The sequence below is a fragment of the Drosophila suzukii genome, chromosome 2L (assembly GCF_043229965.1).
Source record: "Drosophila suzukii chromosome 2L, CBGP_Dsuzu_IsoJpt1.0, whole genome shotgun sequence".
Taxonomy (NCBI): domain Eukaryota; kingdom Metazoa; phylum Arthropoda; class Insecta; order Diptera; family Drosophilidae; genus Drosophila; species Drosophila suzukii.
The window spans coordinates 15,982,276-15,999,423 of record NC_092080.1 but is presented as its reverse complement, the minus strand read 5'-3'; the positions used below and the strand labels follow the sequence as shown (position 1 = coordinate 15,999,423).

Genomic DNA, 17,148 nt, shown 5'->3' with positions numbered 1-17,148 from the left:
ATAAAGATCGCAGATCGGTGGGGAAATTTAAATACAAACAACGGGGTCTGCAGACGAGAGGCCGGTGCGATGGCGCTAAATCAAACGATGAACACGAAATTGCCATAATGACGACACCAACGGCCCTGCGATTCCCATCCGCGATCCTTTGGATCTCAAATTATATTCGTAAATTGTTAGCGCATGCGCCCAAAACCGTTGAACACTTGTTGAGACCTCTAGAGCTACTTGCGAAATTACCATCTCACCGTCTAAAATTATTGCACATGTTGTTTGCCGTGATTCGCGCGGCACAGAAGCCGAAAACGTTCATCAAAAGTGCAAATTTGTGGCAGCTACTTGGCCCCGGGTTTCTTTTTCTTGGCTCTATACCTTGGAGCTATACCAAGGAGTTATGGCCAAGCCGAAATTCCACACAATGTCTCCACATATGCGGCAACTGATGGGCGAACAAAAGTCGCTTGGGTCACGATTTCGCCGAGAGTCTAGGTGGAGTTTTTATTTTGGGAAGGGACGAGGAAGGGCTTGGGCTTCTTACGAAGTCGACATTCTACAGCTCTGAGTCATTCTTCTAAAAGAGGAGCTGCAGTCCGATTTCTTGGGACTTTATCATGATCTGATGGGGTCATATGATCATATGCGTTTGCCGACGGCATTTTATAGAGTGGATTTTTTTTCTTTAAGCGGGAACTAAAACAATTTTGTTTTGGGAACTACATACATAAAAAGGATATAGATTTCAAAAGGGAAATAATAAAATCCAACATAATAAAATAAAATATTTGAAAACTATATTAATTTAGACTATCATATTACTATCGTAACCAATATTTCCTTGCTTTATTGTTCATAAGCAAAGCTACGAGTTTTACTTCAACTGCTACCATATGGTACTTTCGAAGCATATTTTAATTTTTGAAGATGTTTAAAATTATTGTGATTCTATCAATAGTATGCCTGAGCAGCGCCCTGGTAAACCAAGATCTTATAATTCGAAAAAATGGCAGAAAGGATGAAGTTGCGATGTACACCATTGAAGGGGTAATCCTGAAACCCGATAGAAGTCTGAATCTGCCACAGACTTGGCTGCGTGATATAACACTGTCGATCAACAATGGAGAGATCAAGGGATTCGTGCGATTGGATGGACGCTTTTTGCTGTCAGGAGTGCAGAATGGAAGTCACATCCTAGAGGTTCAGCACCCGGACATATACTTTCAACAGGTGAGGGTGGAGATAACCGGAAAGGGAAAGTACCGGGCCCGCAAGGTGAACTACATTCAGCCATCGCTTATCAACCAAGTGCCGTATCCACTGCGTCTGCAGCCCCTCTCCCGTCGAAAGTATTTCAAAAGTCGGGAGCAATGGCGTATTCTCGATGTCGTTCTGAACCCCATGGTTCTGCTCATGGTGATGCCGTTCCTACTAATGCTGGCTTTTTCCATACTTATTAAAGATCCGGAGACAAAGAAGGAACTCGATAGCATTCAGTTTCCAAAAATGAGCGACATGCCAGACTTCACCGGCGCATTATCCTCTATGCTTTCGGGCAAAAAGAGCTTAGAGGCAGAAGAAAAGGTAGTTGCAGACAAAATACCCAACAAAAAACCACAAAAATGATTTCCCAATATTAACCTTTGCTGTTCCACATTTCCCAATCAATTAAATAGTTGCATCTTGGTAATTCCATAAAAACTTTTTTCTTTTATTTGATCACAATGTTTTCTTTTCCAATTTCATAACTCTTTGCCTAGGCAAGTGGCAGCCCTAACAAGGGCTCGTGTCTTCGGGTGTGGGCTTTCGTCCAGCCTCCATTCCACCCCGATCAGCCGGCAAGCCACAGTCTTTCAAGGAATCCAAAGTGGCGCATTTCTGTTTTGCATCCTGAAATGATAAGAGTTAAGGGATATGATTAGTAAGTGGTTTTTATGAAAGTATTTTTTAGGTATAAATCATTTTTGATGTTTCATAAACAGAGAAACCATTTTTAATTAATTGTAATAAATAATTCTTAAGTAAACCATTAAATTATTATTTTTTTTCAAAGATTTTACTGAATAATTCTTACTTTTTTCTTTAGGATATCAAAACATAAGTACAAATCTGTTATGCATATATTTTATGTTTAGTTTTCAAAATGACTTTATTAAATTAATCTTAAGTACCTATCTAATACGATTCATTTAGAAGATTAAGCAATTAAGTATATTGGATACTTAAGATTAAAAGCATAAATAATTTCCGTTATAAAGATTTTACTGGGTATTTAGAACTTTTACCTTTAGGATATCAAAATATATGTAAAAATCTGTTGTGTATATCTTATATAATTAGTTCTTGAATAATTATGGTTTATAATTCTTAAGTTCCAATCTATTATGACACATTTATAATACACATACATATATACACATTTATATACCTTAGATTTGAAATATGAATAATTTCCGGTGTAATGTTACTGAATATTTCTTTAGGACCTTAAAACTGAAGTGTAAATCTGTTATGACTATCTTTTATAATGGATAATTACCTTGAAAAAGAAGGCCTTGGTGCTCGCTGAATGGGCGGAGGAGCTGGACGCGGCAGGAATCGTGTTGGGCCAAAATAACAACATCCCCCACTGCCGGGCGGCGAATCTCGGATCATTCCGTTCTCATCCGTACTGTACACAGTCGCCAACACACAAATCTTCCAGTTTCTTCGGCGGTCCACTTCTGTCCACATCCGTTTCTTTGTCCGGTTAATACAAAGTGTCGTCATGCCCGCCATCATTTTGCAGACAGATGCAACCGATGGCTCCTGCCGTGTGGCACTTTGACTTGAATCTCGGTTAGCCGAGGCCGTAAACCCACCCTGAACCCAAAGGCCCGAGTTGCGCTGGTGGAGGGTTTTTTGGGTTCCGGGGGGCGGAGGCGAGGCGCTGGCAAACCAAAAAATGTTGAAAATGCGTTTTGCTCGAAACAACGAAAACAAGGCAAACGATTCGGTTTCGCTTTTCGTCTCGGCTCGCGGACTTAGGCGGTCTTCTCCTTCTTCACGCAGAATTGTCGCAGGGCCGCCAATGAGTTACCGCCGGCGCTGAGATTCTCCGGCGACTCTGATCCTCCGGCGGAAGCGGCAGCCGCTAGCTTGGCTCTGGTATTGGCGGCTCCTGCTCCTGTGCTGCCCAGGGAATCGAACATGGACGACAGGGCGTTCAGAGAATCACTGGGATACTTCTTGTTGCCCTCGGTACTACCATCGTAGGACTTGTGGCTAGAGGCGGGTGACTTTGGTGTAGCTGATCTCTGACTCTCGGCAGGACTTCGGGGTGGTAGCAGCCTGGTCTGGGGACTGGCCGCCGATGAGGGTGTCTTTGGGGAGCTCCTCTCCACATTGTTATTATTATTATTGTTATTATTGACCGCACTGCCATTGACCAAAGTGGCCTCCATTTTGGAGCACTCCTCCGCTTCGTTTTGCTCATCGGCCAGCTCAGACTTGATCTCCATTTTAATGGGCTCCGCATCCACTTCCCTTTCCTGCTTGATGGCCAGCTTGGATGGCTCCTCCTCGTGACCTCCTCCTCCTCCTCCTCCTCCTGTTTGCTGCTGTTTCTCGGGAGTTGGGGCATCTAATCTCGGCTTGGCTTCCGCACTGCACTCGCTGCCACTCCTCTCGCTGCTGGTGTACCTATAGTGCTGATAGTACGGATCATTGGTATCGATCAGCGGCTTATTGTAGTCCACAGTCTCATCGATGCCCAAGCGTTTCAGTATGCTGGAGGCCACGGGCGAGGTGTTTTTGGTGGACGAGTTGGAGGGACTACTGGCTGGCAGGCTGGCGTGTCGCGGAGGCGTATCGAAGCTGGTGGTGAACATCTGCTCGATGGCACTTAGCACCGAGGATGCCCCCGGAGCCTTGGCATTGCCATTCTTTTGCTCCACCAGCTCGGGGGATTTGTTTTTGGCAAGGAGTTGAGCAGCAGCCACTTTGGCCATTTCTTCGGGGGACTTCACCCCGGTAATGTATTGCCGCATTCGTTCGGCAAACAGAGCAGCATCGTTCTTATCGCCTCCACCAGGTCCTAGTCCAGGTTTTCCCTGCACCGCGGACTTTTCGTTTGCCAGATCATCCTGATTTCCGGCGCCACCCTTCATCTCCAGGAGTTTCCTAACCGGCAGCGATTTCTCGCGCTTCTTTGGCGCCGGCCGTTTACGACCTCCAGCGGATTGCAGAAGCGGTTCGGCATAGTGGTTGTTCTTGGCCATGTGGTTGCTCAGATCCCCTAGAGAACTGAAGGCCTTGTCGCACACCTTGCAGGTAAGCACAGCGCTAAGGGTGCGACTCTCCTCGGAACTCAGACTGTTGTGACTCTCCTTGGCATCTGAGTTGGCATTGGCATTCGCTGATTTTATGGAGATACTCTGCTCCTGGGACAGGATGTTCGTGTAGTGCTGCGTCTCCTGCATGTGCTTGGTCATCTCACCCAGGGATCGGAAGCTCTCACCGCAACGCATGCACTTGAGGATCTGCATGGCCTGTTCCACACCCTTGCCAAGCCAAACATTCTGGCCACGAACCAATTTCCGGGGCAGCGGTGTGGGTGGATCTCCGCGATATTGGAAGGCATTCTTTACATTCGCCGATGGTGAGTGATTGGCACCACTTCCTGAGCCGTGCTTCCGGAGGTTATGATTCTGCGGTGGTGGCGGAGGAGCGGGATGATGATGCTGCGGCTGGGGATTGTTGCTCGGCAGATTGCCAAAGGGCGGCACATTCACCCCGCAATGCTTGCTGTCCTTCATGTGGGTGGTGAGGGCCTCCAGGGTGGGGAAACTCTGCTTGCACCACACACACCTGAACACCGAACTGGCCACTCCCTTGTTCTGCCAGTGCGATTGCCAGATGTTGTGCCTGGCCTTGGTCACTCCACCGCCACCGGCTCCACCGCTTCCGCCACCTCCCGATCCTCCTCCGGACTCGGAATTCTGGTTGGGTGGCGGTTGAACCGGACTCTTTGGCGGCTGAGCTTGTGCCTGCGGTGGTGTGGCCTTGGACGAGTGCATCTTCTCCTTGTGGCTCATGCCACCCCCTCCACCCTTCACAATATCGGACATTTTCTCGAGCGGATCCACCACCAGATCGCTTTTGCCATTCCAGTCAGGGAATTGACCAGCTCGGAAAATATTGGCAGCCGCCACGGCCGCCAGATATGGATTAACTCCGGGCAAAAGTTGGCTGGCCGAGGGCGAGGCCACGGGATTCGCGGGCGGACTCTCCGACTTGAACATCTTCTTGACCTGGATGTGACCCAGCTGGGGCTCCGATTCGTGGCCACGTTTGCGGGTGCCCACGGAGAGATCGAGCGGATTGTTGCCACCATCATCGAAGTCCTCCTCTTCGCCCTCGGAGGCAGGCGGCTCCGCCGATTCCGCCCGTCCATACAAATTGGTGCGAAAGTCCAGAGCCTCTGAGTTGTTACTGGATGCAGTGGGTGAAGCCTGCGGGGGAAGTTTGAATGGAGCCGCTGCCTCATTGGCCATTGGGAGGGGCAGACGGGGACCCGCCCCCGCAGCTGCAGCTGCGGCCAGGGGGAATCCATACTGCTGGGCGGCCGCGGCCACCATGTGCAGGTACGCCTCCATGGAGGGCGGCTGGGCGGGCAGAGACTGCGGCACCGCCGGGAATGTCGAGTGCATGGTGGTGGGGACCATCACTCCGGCGGACATGGCGGCAGCGTCCATCCGGTGACCCACTCCACCGCCGTTGCCGCCACCACCACCACCACCTCCGTTGTCCGAGGAGTTGGAGTCGTGCGAGGGACACCGCTCGCTGGAATTCGCCGACTCCGTGGAACGCGGACGAGCTGTGGGCAGGGCTCTGAAAGGAAAAGAGATGGAGGTATCATTAGTAAAAGTATTCCTTTTTAACTGTATATAATAATAATCTGAATGGTATATTGGGTTTGAAATGTTATGGTTATTATTATGGTTAACAATCGACTGATTTTAAAGGATGACTATAATACTCAGGGTTAAATTTACATAGTCAAAATTATCTTTCAAAATGATACGGAATCTCATCAAAACCAGTATTATTTCTTACTAATTTTTTATCAGAGTATTCAAAAATAGCAATAGATCGGCTTAATATAATATAGGTAAAAGTAATTAATGATAAGGTTCATATCATTAGTTCTTGAATATTGAGTAACTAGTAAAATCCTTAAAAATTATATCTATAAAAGAAACCATACAAAATCCACCCAGTAAGATTTTACACCTTAATACCCTTATTAAACATTCATTGTGTCCTTTTATAAAGACTTGCAATATCATTACGAACTAATTATACATAGTTTAGAATAAATTTAAAACTTTAGGTATTCCTTTTCTTATTTCAGTATCTTAATACCCATTTTTAGTTTCGGTCAGACAATAAAGCCGTTCATTAAGGCCTAATCAGCAATCTATCAATCCCCAATAGCATTATAAACCAAAGATCCGAGTGATAACACTTTCTCTCCCCACCGGACTTTCACAGACCCAACTTGTTTCTAAGGTCTAGCGAACCGGTAGATAAGCAATCAAGAGCATTGGAAATCTTTATAGCTCGGTATATATTTCGCTTCGGTCTGTGCTAAATCATTCGCCATTCGGCCAGGGGAACCCACAATGCCAACAATGGCAAACATATGTCAACATTTCGATTTGTTATTCAAATCTCAGAGCGCCATAAAGCAAAAGCGAGATACAAAAATACAAAAAAACGTATAAAAAATGGAACTCTGTAGCAGCCAGCTGTGTTTTAGTCGGAGCTCCCCCGTCCTCCCTCGAGGGTCGTAAAATCTATATGAAACAATGGCGTTTAATTTGAGACTTTAGGCGTGAGTTATGAGCAAAGCCGATCATAATCGGCATCTCAGATGAGATGAGATCCGAATATTTGACAAACTCAGAGGCAATTATCATTTGGCTGGGCAGCCACACATTCCACATAGTTTGCATAAATTAATTGGCTAGCTCATAAATGTGCATAAATAGAAAAATAAATAAAACAAATTTTATTGCCACTCAGAAATGAGAGAAACCCCGAAAAAAATAATAAGGAAAATGTTTGCCAACCGAAAAAAATCAAAAATCAAAACGCTGAACTTTATTTCCTTGATTTGTGTGTGCGTTCAAGTGTGTAACATTCAAATTGAAACCATATATAATTTTTATAGCTCCCATTGTTTGCTTTGAGAATATTTCACAGAAACATAATTCTGCGGCTTTCGTTTAGCTTATTTTGAATGATTGTCTGATTGACTTTGAAGTATATGCAAAATGTTATAAATTTTTTGATGATTAGCTCTATATTATAAGCGTGTGGGCGTTGTGTTATGGGTTTTTTTTTAATTTGGTGGTGGGGATTTAACGACTCTAGTCGGGGCGGAAATAGCTGGAACTTGTTCAATAACGAAGAGTTAATGTGGCTCGATTTGAATGGGAATGGGAGTATCGTAAAATCGGTATTGTTTGCCTAAGAAATCGGTTGCTTGTCAACAATTTGTCATGTGCTATTGTTCGACAAGCGATCGCTCAGCGAAAAACTAACTTCTTAACCGGCATTAAGTTGTTCGATTCGTAGAAGGTTTGTCACCCAGTCCCCCCTATCACAAAGGCAGTTTTTTGTTAATTGATGGATAGTACACAAGAGATCCCGGCTAACGTAATATTGATGGGACCTTAGGGAACGTCGAAGTAAAATCTGATTCATGTGCAGCTTTAGCTGGGGGGAACTCAGTCACCTGCCAGGTGACAGCATATCACAGATAGTTATTACACACACAGTGCGATCGCTCACCGCTAATTAGCCATCCAGATGGCATGGGGCGATTAAGCCCGCATACAAAGCATTTTTTCCTCATTTTGTCTAGTATGAAATACTTGGCAACAAGTTTTCCCCCGCCAGCATATCATAAGCTGAAATCTCGTTATTCGATTAAGCTTAAATCAAAATGATTTATCAGCAACTCCTGCAAGTGCAGTTAATTACAAGTTGAAATGTCTCATTAATAATCGAGAGAGCTGCGGGTCGATATGCATCTATAAAGCGCAGGTTAAATCGGAACAGTGTATGAATTATTCTAAACTTAGTCCTAATAATGGGGTGAAACTAAAAATACTAAATCATAGTTATGTGTTGTTACTTGTTATGCATTTATAATTTTAAGCTTTTGATAGGTGAGTTCCTTAGCACTCAAAACATGGTAAAAGTGATAATACCATATCATATTAGCATTTTATAATTTTTTTTAGATTCATAATTTGAACTTTCATTTTTTTAAATCTGAAGGTATGTATATTACAGTCTTATAAACCTAACCTATTGTATCTGATTATGATATACTAAGGTATGTCTAATCTGTTTAGGCAATAGACTAAATAAAACCTATCAACTCAAGATTGTATAGTTAAATTAAGTAATTTTTGTTAATTCCTAAGATTATGTTAATCACTTTGCATGTTATATTACAATCCTAAGTCTTGTATAACCCACTGTATCTGGTAAACAAAAACTAAGGCATGACTAATCCGTTAAGGTAACAGAGTAAATATTACTAAACACATCCACACAAACACACGCACAAATCAGCGGCAAATTGTGAACATAAATCTTTCTCGTAATAGGCTCACACACACAGGAAAGTATGGGGAGAAAGGTGGAGAAAGGCGGGGGAGCGGCAGGGCGGATAGATGGCAAGCAGAGCGTAGCGAATTTTGAGTTTTTCACTTTTCGCATGATTTATTCAATTCGGCTACGTCATCGCCTTGGAAAAATCTTGAAAATTCGCATGTATTTGCATGCAAACCAACCGAAAGCGAGACAATTTGTCGCACTTTATTAGTAATACCCCCGATTATACCCCCGATAAAACCTCCCCTCCCTCCAAAAAAAAAAATACCTCGAGAAAAACCCGTTTTCAGCTTGCCACTAATTGTGCTCAGATTCTCGGTGAGTGCAAAAATGTATCTCAAACTTGTTTAATCATAATTTCATAGGCACTCGCAGATACAGATACACAAACGCTCACACAAATTAATAGCCCCCAAAGATAGATCATCGAATTTATGCCGATTTTTCTGTTTGATTTAGATTACCCCCTTCGTCTACCCTCCCTGCTTTTTCCATTACAAATCAAGTTTCTTTTCGGGGGTTCTGGTTTTCCCGATCTGCCTTACTGTAAATCAATATTTTTCGGGAACTCGGAATCAGAACTGTTGCGTTCTGAGGGTGGGTGCTGTTCGATGATATATGGTGGGTGCTATTGGCGTGGGGCTGAATTTATAACGACAGGTGTGCGACGACGTCGGGGACGGCCAATGCCAATCATCAAATGTTCCCAGTTCTCGAGACTATGAAATCATATTTTCTTGATATATTTATTTGGCCGATTCGGCCGAGAGTCTAAAGTAATATTTTAATGGGCCATTCAACAATTTCGGCTATCAGTTGGGAGTGACACAACGGAAAGTTGGCGGGAAGGTCTTTTTCGTTCGATTAAAATCATTCTATGAGTGCTGTGTTCTATTTGCGGATGATTAATGGTGTGGGAGTGTGATTTCAAAATATAGGCTAGTTCTGCATCTAACAAGATGCTATATGAACTCGTTCTTGGATATGTGGAAATATAAAATTTCGTTTCATATCGCTTTTGTGATGGATTTAAATTATATCATATCATACACCATATCATACATGACATAAATATATCATCTGGTTATAATACTTAGAATTAGGTCTGTGACTATTTTTCCTTATAAAATGAATGATTTTTTAAAGGCCTAACTTATTTTTTTGGTACTGCTGACTAAAATAACATGTTTTTTCAATTAAAACACTTAAAATCTATAGTAAATTTTAAAAATAAAAGTTAAGAACCCAAAGTATCTATGCATCTTCCCTATATTATAACAAATCTTTGCCATCTAAAACTAAATCAAAATGTATCTTTTCCGATTTAAATCAGTTATTGCTGATACATCCCCTAACAATTCAGTTTTGTATAGATCATCTCTTTGGTTTTATAGAGAACACTTACCCGGCATTTAGCGCCTGTCTGTAGATCTCGAGCATCAGAGCCTCGTGCAACATATTTAAATTTTGCTGAATTTTGACGATTTGCGGGAACTTGGTTGTTTGTTTGTTGTTTTTCTTTAGCAAACTACAAGGTTTGCTGGCGTTTCAATTTTGTAACTTAACTTTAGTTTGACACAATATTCATAAAATTTGTTTATGTTTGGTTTTTAATTTTTGTTTTGCACTTGGTACGTTGTCGTATAGAATTTGTTGTTGTCGTAGCGTATAACTTTGTTTAATTTGTGTTTATTTTAAATTTATAAATTTTCATATGGCAGACAAAAATGACGTTTAAATATTTGTTTTTTTGTTTCGAGGCGTGTTGTGTGGGTTTAAATTTAATTTAATAATTGCATTGAATCGTATACTTCGTTTAGGTTTTGTTGGTTTAAGTAACTGGTTTTTACATAATGTATGTAAGTGTAATTTTGGTGAGCAAAATACCGTTTAAATATAAATATTTGTAGTAGTTTATCTTTATCTTTAGGTTTAAGTTAATAAATATATTTGTTGTGGTATAGATATACTTTAATTTGTGGTTGTTTTACGTATACTTTGTTGAACCATTTGTGGGGCTTTAGTTGTGGTTTGTTGTTTTTTCGGTTGTGTTTTTTTTTTGTTTTTACTATTCAGTCTTGATCGAGCATTTTTCTGGGATTTTCCTTAATGTTTTCCTTTTTGACTAGATATGATGATGGCGACTGCTCCTGGGAAAATCTGCGTTCTCAACTCGTATCACACTAAGTACTCAAGTATCTCAATCTTATTCTGGCGGAACACGCGTTTCGCGATGTGCGTGCGTCTTGTCTTTCATCCGGAATCCGTCGTTACTCGAATGAAGGTCCAAAAGCGAATGCGAATGAACGTCCAAAGGCGAATGAATTCTGCCGCTGCTGCTGGCCGGGTTCTTTCGTCACTAGCCTCTGCCGGCGTCGCTGCTGCTGCGCTGCCCGCTGCGCTGCCGCTGCTGCTGTCAAGCTGACAAACAACAACGATGCGCTGCCGCCTCTGCTGCCGCCGCTGATTGATACGGATGAAAATGGAAATGGAAGGAGGTGGCGGAGAGGCGAAGAGGCGAAAAAAAAACGAAAGAAAGACGGACGCGGACGGGAAGTGCAGCGATTGGAAGCTGCGCTGCTTTTGACGAGCGGCAAACACGAAGCGCGCGATTTTGGCGACGGCAATTTCTGATTCGATTTTGCCGTTCAGGCGACGGCTGCGCAGTTGTCTCTGTGTGTGTGCCACCCACACACTTGCAGGACAGCTGGCTGTCAGCGTGATTAAATGTGCTGCTATCTCGCTCGCACGCGCCGGCTGCGCTGCTCTCGGGGCTAATTAATTTAAAACGCCGCGCCGCTGAGCTTTTCTCGCATGATCGTACGCTCTCGCTTCGAAATTTGTTGAGAAATTCGAGAAACAACCGTTCACCACGCGAGCACAAAACAAACTGAAAGATACAAAGATACAGATACTGAACTGCAAGAATCCGATTGCCAGCCATGTGGCCAAAAGAGAGAGAGAGAGAGAGAGAGAGTTAAAAACAAATAAGCGCGCAGTCGCTGTGCTCTCTTTTCCCCTGCGCGCCAATTGGAATTGTTTACAAGCGAACGCTTGGAACTGGAACACGGGGAAATCGCTCCCCAGCAAAATAGAGAGAGAGAGAGAGGGGGAGAGCCGCCCATCTCGCTCGCACCGAAAATGTGTGAAATCTGTTTTGTCGCTTTTTCGTCACCCTTCCTTCTTTTGTCCCTCTATTCCGATTCCGATTCCATCACAATTAAGATTTATGACAGTTCAAAACAAATTCTCTCTCGCTCGCATGCGCCGTCCCGCTCGCACACACATTCAAATGCGCTCTGCCATCTCTGCTCTTCGTTCTTCGTTGTTCTTTTTTCCAAACAAACAGTAGTTGTTGCTTTTTTTGAGCTTTTCGTCCTCGTCACTTTGAGTGCTCTGCCCTCTCGCTCTCTCCTCGCCGCCTCCCTCCCCCACTGCTGTCAACTTTTGTTCGCTTTTCTGCAGCTTCTTCGTGGATTTCGCTTCACTTGACATGTCAGTCTCGTTGTTGTTTTTTCGTCTTCTTTTTTGCCGACTCTTTTGTTTCGTTGCATCGGCGTGCGAGCGAGACGGCGAGGGAGCGACAGAGAGGGTGCGAAAAAGGGGTTGGGGGTGGATTCTCGATTCCCGTGCGTTTTTCACTTGGAAACAACTTTTCCGCTTTTCTTTTTGGCTGCGAAAACAATTAAATTAGCGACACTTCGGCCGTTTGGTTAACTGAAAATCTGCGAATGCCGCATTTTTATGAGCTCCTTTTCGAGAGCAGGAAATTCCTCTGGCCAAAGTTGTTGGAAAATCGTTTTATGTGGGCTGTGTTCTACCAATTCACTTTTATTGCATCAAGGAATATGCACTTGATTTTTTTAAATATACCTACATATTTTTACCTTTTGTTTTTTCTTTTTTTTTAACATTGTTTTATACCCTTATCCTTAAAAAAAATCACCCAACTGCTTTCTTCTTTCTTTTCCCACTCCGCTTAAACCAGTTTAAAATATTCAAAATATTTTAGAATCATTTTAAAAATTTAAAACATATTTGTAATCACATTTTTAATAAAATTGATACACTTTGCTTGTTAATGTTGAAAAAGGATTCGAAATTAATAAAGGTTTTCTATTTCTATTAAAATATTTTTTAAATAAGTTGTATTTTCAATTGAAAAAAGAAAATAAAATTAGCTTGACACAGAAATATGAACGGAACTTGGGCGATATTAGTATTGATATGTTTAATAATTTCGCCCGAACAGATTTCTGTTACTCCTTAATAAGATTTATATTTAAATTTAACAAAAAAAATTATACCAAAAATGTATTTTCCCAATCAAAAGTAAAACTTTTATGTTGATTTTAATTACAATAATTATTGTTTAATTTTTAAAATAAAAACGGAATAAATATTTTTTGAAGCAATCTGTGTATTACAAAAGTCTAAAAACAATGATATGTGAAGTGATGTATAATACGAAAAATACTAAGTAACTTATGACGAATTATTGTTCAACGAACCTGAACACTGTTTTAGAAATTTAAACAGAGTTGATAAGATTTCATAAATTCCAAATTTGCATTTATCGAATTAAGAGCCGATAGATGGTAAGTTCCCTCAAAACCATGTGTAAAATCAATTTTAATTAAGTTTATGCGTGATTGGCGTTTCCGCGGTTATGGTCCATTAGTGGTCCTGGGCGAAAAGCTTACATTATCCGGACTTTAAGGCCGGGAATAGTTGACGAATGCCTGGTGGAGCCATAAAAGTGGTCAAAGCCATCTCCGGGCGATACTTGAGTGGAAATGGTGGACGGGTTGTCCGCCTCTTCGGCTTATTTGCCGCTGATTTTATTGATCACTGGTCCCGCCGACCAATGGGGAATCCTCGCTGCACTTGTTGCTCCCAAAAACGGGCTCACTTAAAGGCTGGGGAGCGAATCGTAAAAGTTTTTACGATCCACCAATTAACCGATAATAATCAAATCACTTGGAACCACTCGAGCGGGCTGAAGAGAGGTAATGAGGCGGGAGCAGCCATTGCTTCTGGGGCCCCAACACCATCCCATCCGCTTTAGAGTCCTCGAGGTCCCTGGGGCAATAAATACTTTTACGATTCTATAATTTGATTTGGGCATTTTTATTTAATATTTCTTCTTCTCCCAGACACTGTGACAGTGAGATCTCATCGATGCGATGCCTGTCTTTTTTCCCTCTATCTATTTTGCCGCGCCACATTAATTTTTTATGTGTTCGATCGTTAAAAATCGTTTGATAAATTATTGTTTGGAATTCGATGTTAAAGGTATCCGCTGGATACGCAAGCATCCATGAGCATCATGTCCAAGTGGAATGTTTAGTTCGAAAGAATTCTGAATATTTTATAATGCCACAAATCTAGTTTCTAAGCTGCGATTTTATTAACTGGATTTGTGTTTTATGTGTAGTAATGCCCAGCTAATTTGAAATCAAAATGTTAAAATTCTTAAATAGAAATTTTGAAATTAGCATATCGAAATTTGGTGATAATATTTAAATTAAATTAATTTTAAATCAATTGAATTATAATTCAAATATGACCTTATTTAAAATAAAATATGAAATTAAAGATGAATTTAAAATTAAATATGAAGATACGTAAAATTCAATTTAAATATGTTCATATTTAATTTTAAATTAAAAATTAAAAATTGTAATTCAAGTATGACTATATTAAAAATTATATAAGAACATGTTAATAATTGCGATATTTACATTGTTTTATATAGAAAAAAGTAAATTGGCAATCATTTGCTGTATCTTGGCTTATAACTTCAGGAGTGTAACCGAAAATAGAAAATAGTTTGTTTTTAAGATCTTTACAAAATGCGGTTCAGTTTTACTCTTTTTGAGGAGTGATCAACCAAAAACCACTCTTAACGAGGTAAAAAAAACTAGTGACGATTGCACCTTCAACACAGTTGTAATATCAACTTTTGTGAAGAAAATGTAATATACAATCTACTTAACAATTGCACTAACAAGATTTTAGGTAAGAAGATTAACGATTTTGATGCAGCATGCCAATTAAGCAAATATAGAAAGGGTTTTTAAGTAGTAGATCGTATAATACATTTTCGTCACAAGCATATTATCTCTAAAAAAATAGAACATCTTTGGAAATAAAAAGTTCTTTTGAATATCGAGTTGTTTTGTTTATATAGTGTGGGTATGTTTTAAATTAAATTCCATCTAGTCTTGATACTTCTTAAAAGGCAAAAAACACTTTCTATTCCGTTTAATCAAGTCAAAAATATATCAAAAAGAGTACATATGGCAAACAATTAATTTAACGAGCGAACACAGACCATCAAGAGCTTAAAAACTCATCAAGCGTGTGCTTAAATTCATAAGGAAAAAATTAAAAATGCAAAGTTAAGAACAAGAATATAATGCGACCTATCGAAATCTTTGGATAGCGGCATTCGTCATTGTCCGAGTGTCAACGCTTCCGTTTCAGTCCATTTCGGTGGCTGAGCGAAGAGATGACAACAAAGCAGATCCTATACGATATGTACGATAATATAATATTCGCCCACGAAGTCTACCATGAGTTATTTCGCTGCGGCGTTGTCAAATGGAACGATTCTGCTCAAGATTTTGATCGCGGCAGTGCCTCGGATTTATTTTTAATGGAAGATTTCATGGGGCCGAGGGATTAACTCTTTCAACCGACGCCATCCAATTTTGAATTATTATGAGGCGTAAATCTTGACCAACAAAAGTCAGCTAAAGCTGAAATATTACTTTGATGAGCTGTGGAATATGCGGTGTTTATATATATTATAATGATCCATAAAGCGATCCACGTGTGGGTTTGTCAAAAACATTTTTGGACGCTTCGATAAACTAAAATCTTGATTCGATTGCGAAACTCGTCTGCGAAATTTTTTCTGATCAATATTTATTCATTCGATAAATCAATCAAATAAATTACAATTAACGAAAAGTCATAAAAATGAACGGCACAAAAAGCAGGCAACAAATAAATTCAATATGAATATGAGAAATCAAACAGCGCCAGCAAAACGAAGACAATCAAAAGAGAGACACATAAATGTTTAAGAAGTTGTTAATTATAAATGTGAAATTTATAGCGCCACTCTGGGCTAGAAAAATTCCACAGATTGATTATTGGAGTTATCCAAACGCCTCTCGATGACAACTAGAAATCGAAATCTGAAAATCTGGTTTCGTTTTGGCCACAGGTTCGTCTTGATCAAAGTGAATTATTTATTTTTTTAATAGCTAAAAACCGAACAATTCGGATCGTAAAACATTTATTCAAATTATGACGCAGGCGATCGCAAAGATTTCGCTTCGTTTCAACTCGATTTTCGATCAGTGGCATTAATTAGTACCAAACCATACCAAAAACAAGGAAGAACGCTATAGTCGAGTACCTCGACTATCAGATACCCGTTACTCAAAGGGAAATGGAGATATGCAAGCAGCAAAGCGAGATTAAAATGCGCCACCTACCGGCGGTAGACAGATTTAAGCGTTAAGGGCGTTAGAGTGGGCGTGGAAAATTTATTTTTGGATCAATCGATAGGTATTGACGACACCAATACATTTCAGTTAAAATTTTTTATCTAGCATGCAAATTGTGGGCGTCACAGGTTTTCGCGGTTTGTGGGCGTTTAAGTGGGCGTGGCAAACTTTTTTTAGGTCAATCGATAGGTCTTGATGAGAACAATACATTTCAATTAAAATTTTCTATCTAGCATCAAAACTGTAGGAGTTACAGTTTTGGGCGGTTTGTGGGCGTTAGAGTGGGCGTGGCAGTCTACTGAAACAAACTTGCGCTGCGTAAGAAGCTCAGGAATCTGTACGCCAAATCTCAATAGCCTAGCTCTCATAGTTTCCGAGATCTCAGCGTTCATCCGGACAGACAGACGGACAGACGGACAGACGGACATGGCTAGATCGACTCGGCTAGTGATCCTGATCAAGAATATATATACTTTATGGGGTCGGAAACGCTTCCTTCTGCCTGTTACATACTTTCCGACGAATCTAGTATACCCTTTTACTCTACGAGTAACGGGTATAAAAAGCATACTAAACAAAAGATCATTAAAAGAAATATGTCTATATATGTGAGTTTCGGTTTAAATAGCCGAGCATTAATTTTCTAAAGACCGAGGAGAGAAAGATCATCGGCGAGTTCGGCACTTAAAAATAAAGGTTCGTAAATGGTCATCATTAAATAGAAATTTGTTCCAAGTCTCGGGTTTTATTTGAGTCGGGCAACTTGCTAATGCCAGGTGACAAATTTAAATAATTGAGCAGTAATAAATTAATGCTGAAATCGAGAAGTAATCTAATACAAACTGAAACTTTTCAGCCATTTTAATACAAGCGGATGATTATTTCTAGATTTTTTCTATATTTTTGCAATAGATTTTAAAGCATTAAAAAGGAAAACATTATTATATTTAAAAATAAT

General features: G+C 40.8%; 2 protein-coding genes across 2 annotated transcripts; one reads left to right on the top strand and one right to left on the bottom strand.

The window, feature by feature from the left end:
* Positions 1-846: 846 nt before the first annotated feature.
* LOC108012190 (ER membrane protein complex subunit 7 homolog) lies at positions 847-1,621 on the top strand. Its single transcript, XM_017077490.3, has one exon. The coding sequence runs from the start codon at positions 922-924 to the stop codon at positions 1,618-1,620; it is 699 nt and encodes a 232-aa protein (XP_016932979.3). The 5' UTR covers positions 847-921; the 3' UTR covers position 1,621.
* Positions 1,622-1,684: 63 nt separating this feature from the next.
* tsh (teashirt) lies at positions 1,685-11,554 on the bottom strand. The gene is made up of 3 exons (XM_017090337.4): positions 10,073-11,554; positions 2,534-5,865; positions 1,685-1,884 (listed from the first exon to the last, which is right to left on the bottom strand). Exons 1-2 carry the CDS (start codon positions 10,123-10,125, stop codon positions 3,018-3,020), a joined length of 2,901 nt encoding a protein of 966 aa, XP_016945826.3. The 5' UTR covers positions 10,126-11,554; the 3' UTR covers positions 1,685-1,884; positions 2,534-3,017.
* Positions 11,555-17,148: the final 5,594 nt, after the last annotated feature.

What these genes read in the sequence shown, in the direction of transcription:
- LOC108012190 (XM_017077490.3), top strand. Translation starts at nt 922, where the DNA reads ATGTTTAAAATTATTGTGATTCTATCAATAGTATGCCTGAGCAGCGCC.
- tsh (XM_017090337.4), bottom strand. Translation starts at nt 10,125, where the DNA reads ATGTTGCACGAGGCTCTGATGCTCGAGATCTACAGACAGGCGCTAAAT. An exon ending in AGACAGGCGCTAAATGCCGG is followed by an intron (nt 5,866 to 10,072) that starts GTAAGTGTTCTC and finishes TTTTCCTTTCAG; the next exon opens with AGCCCTGCCCACAGCTCGTC.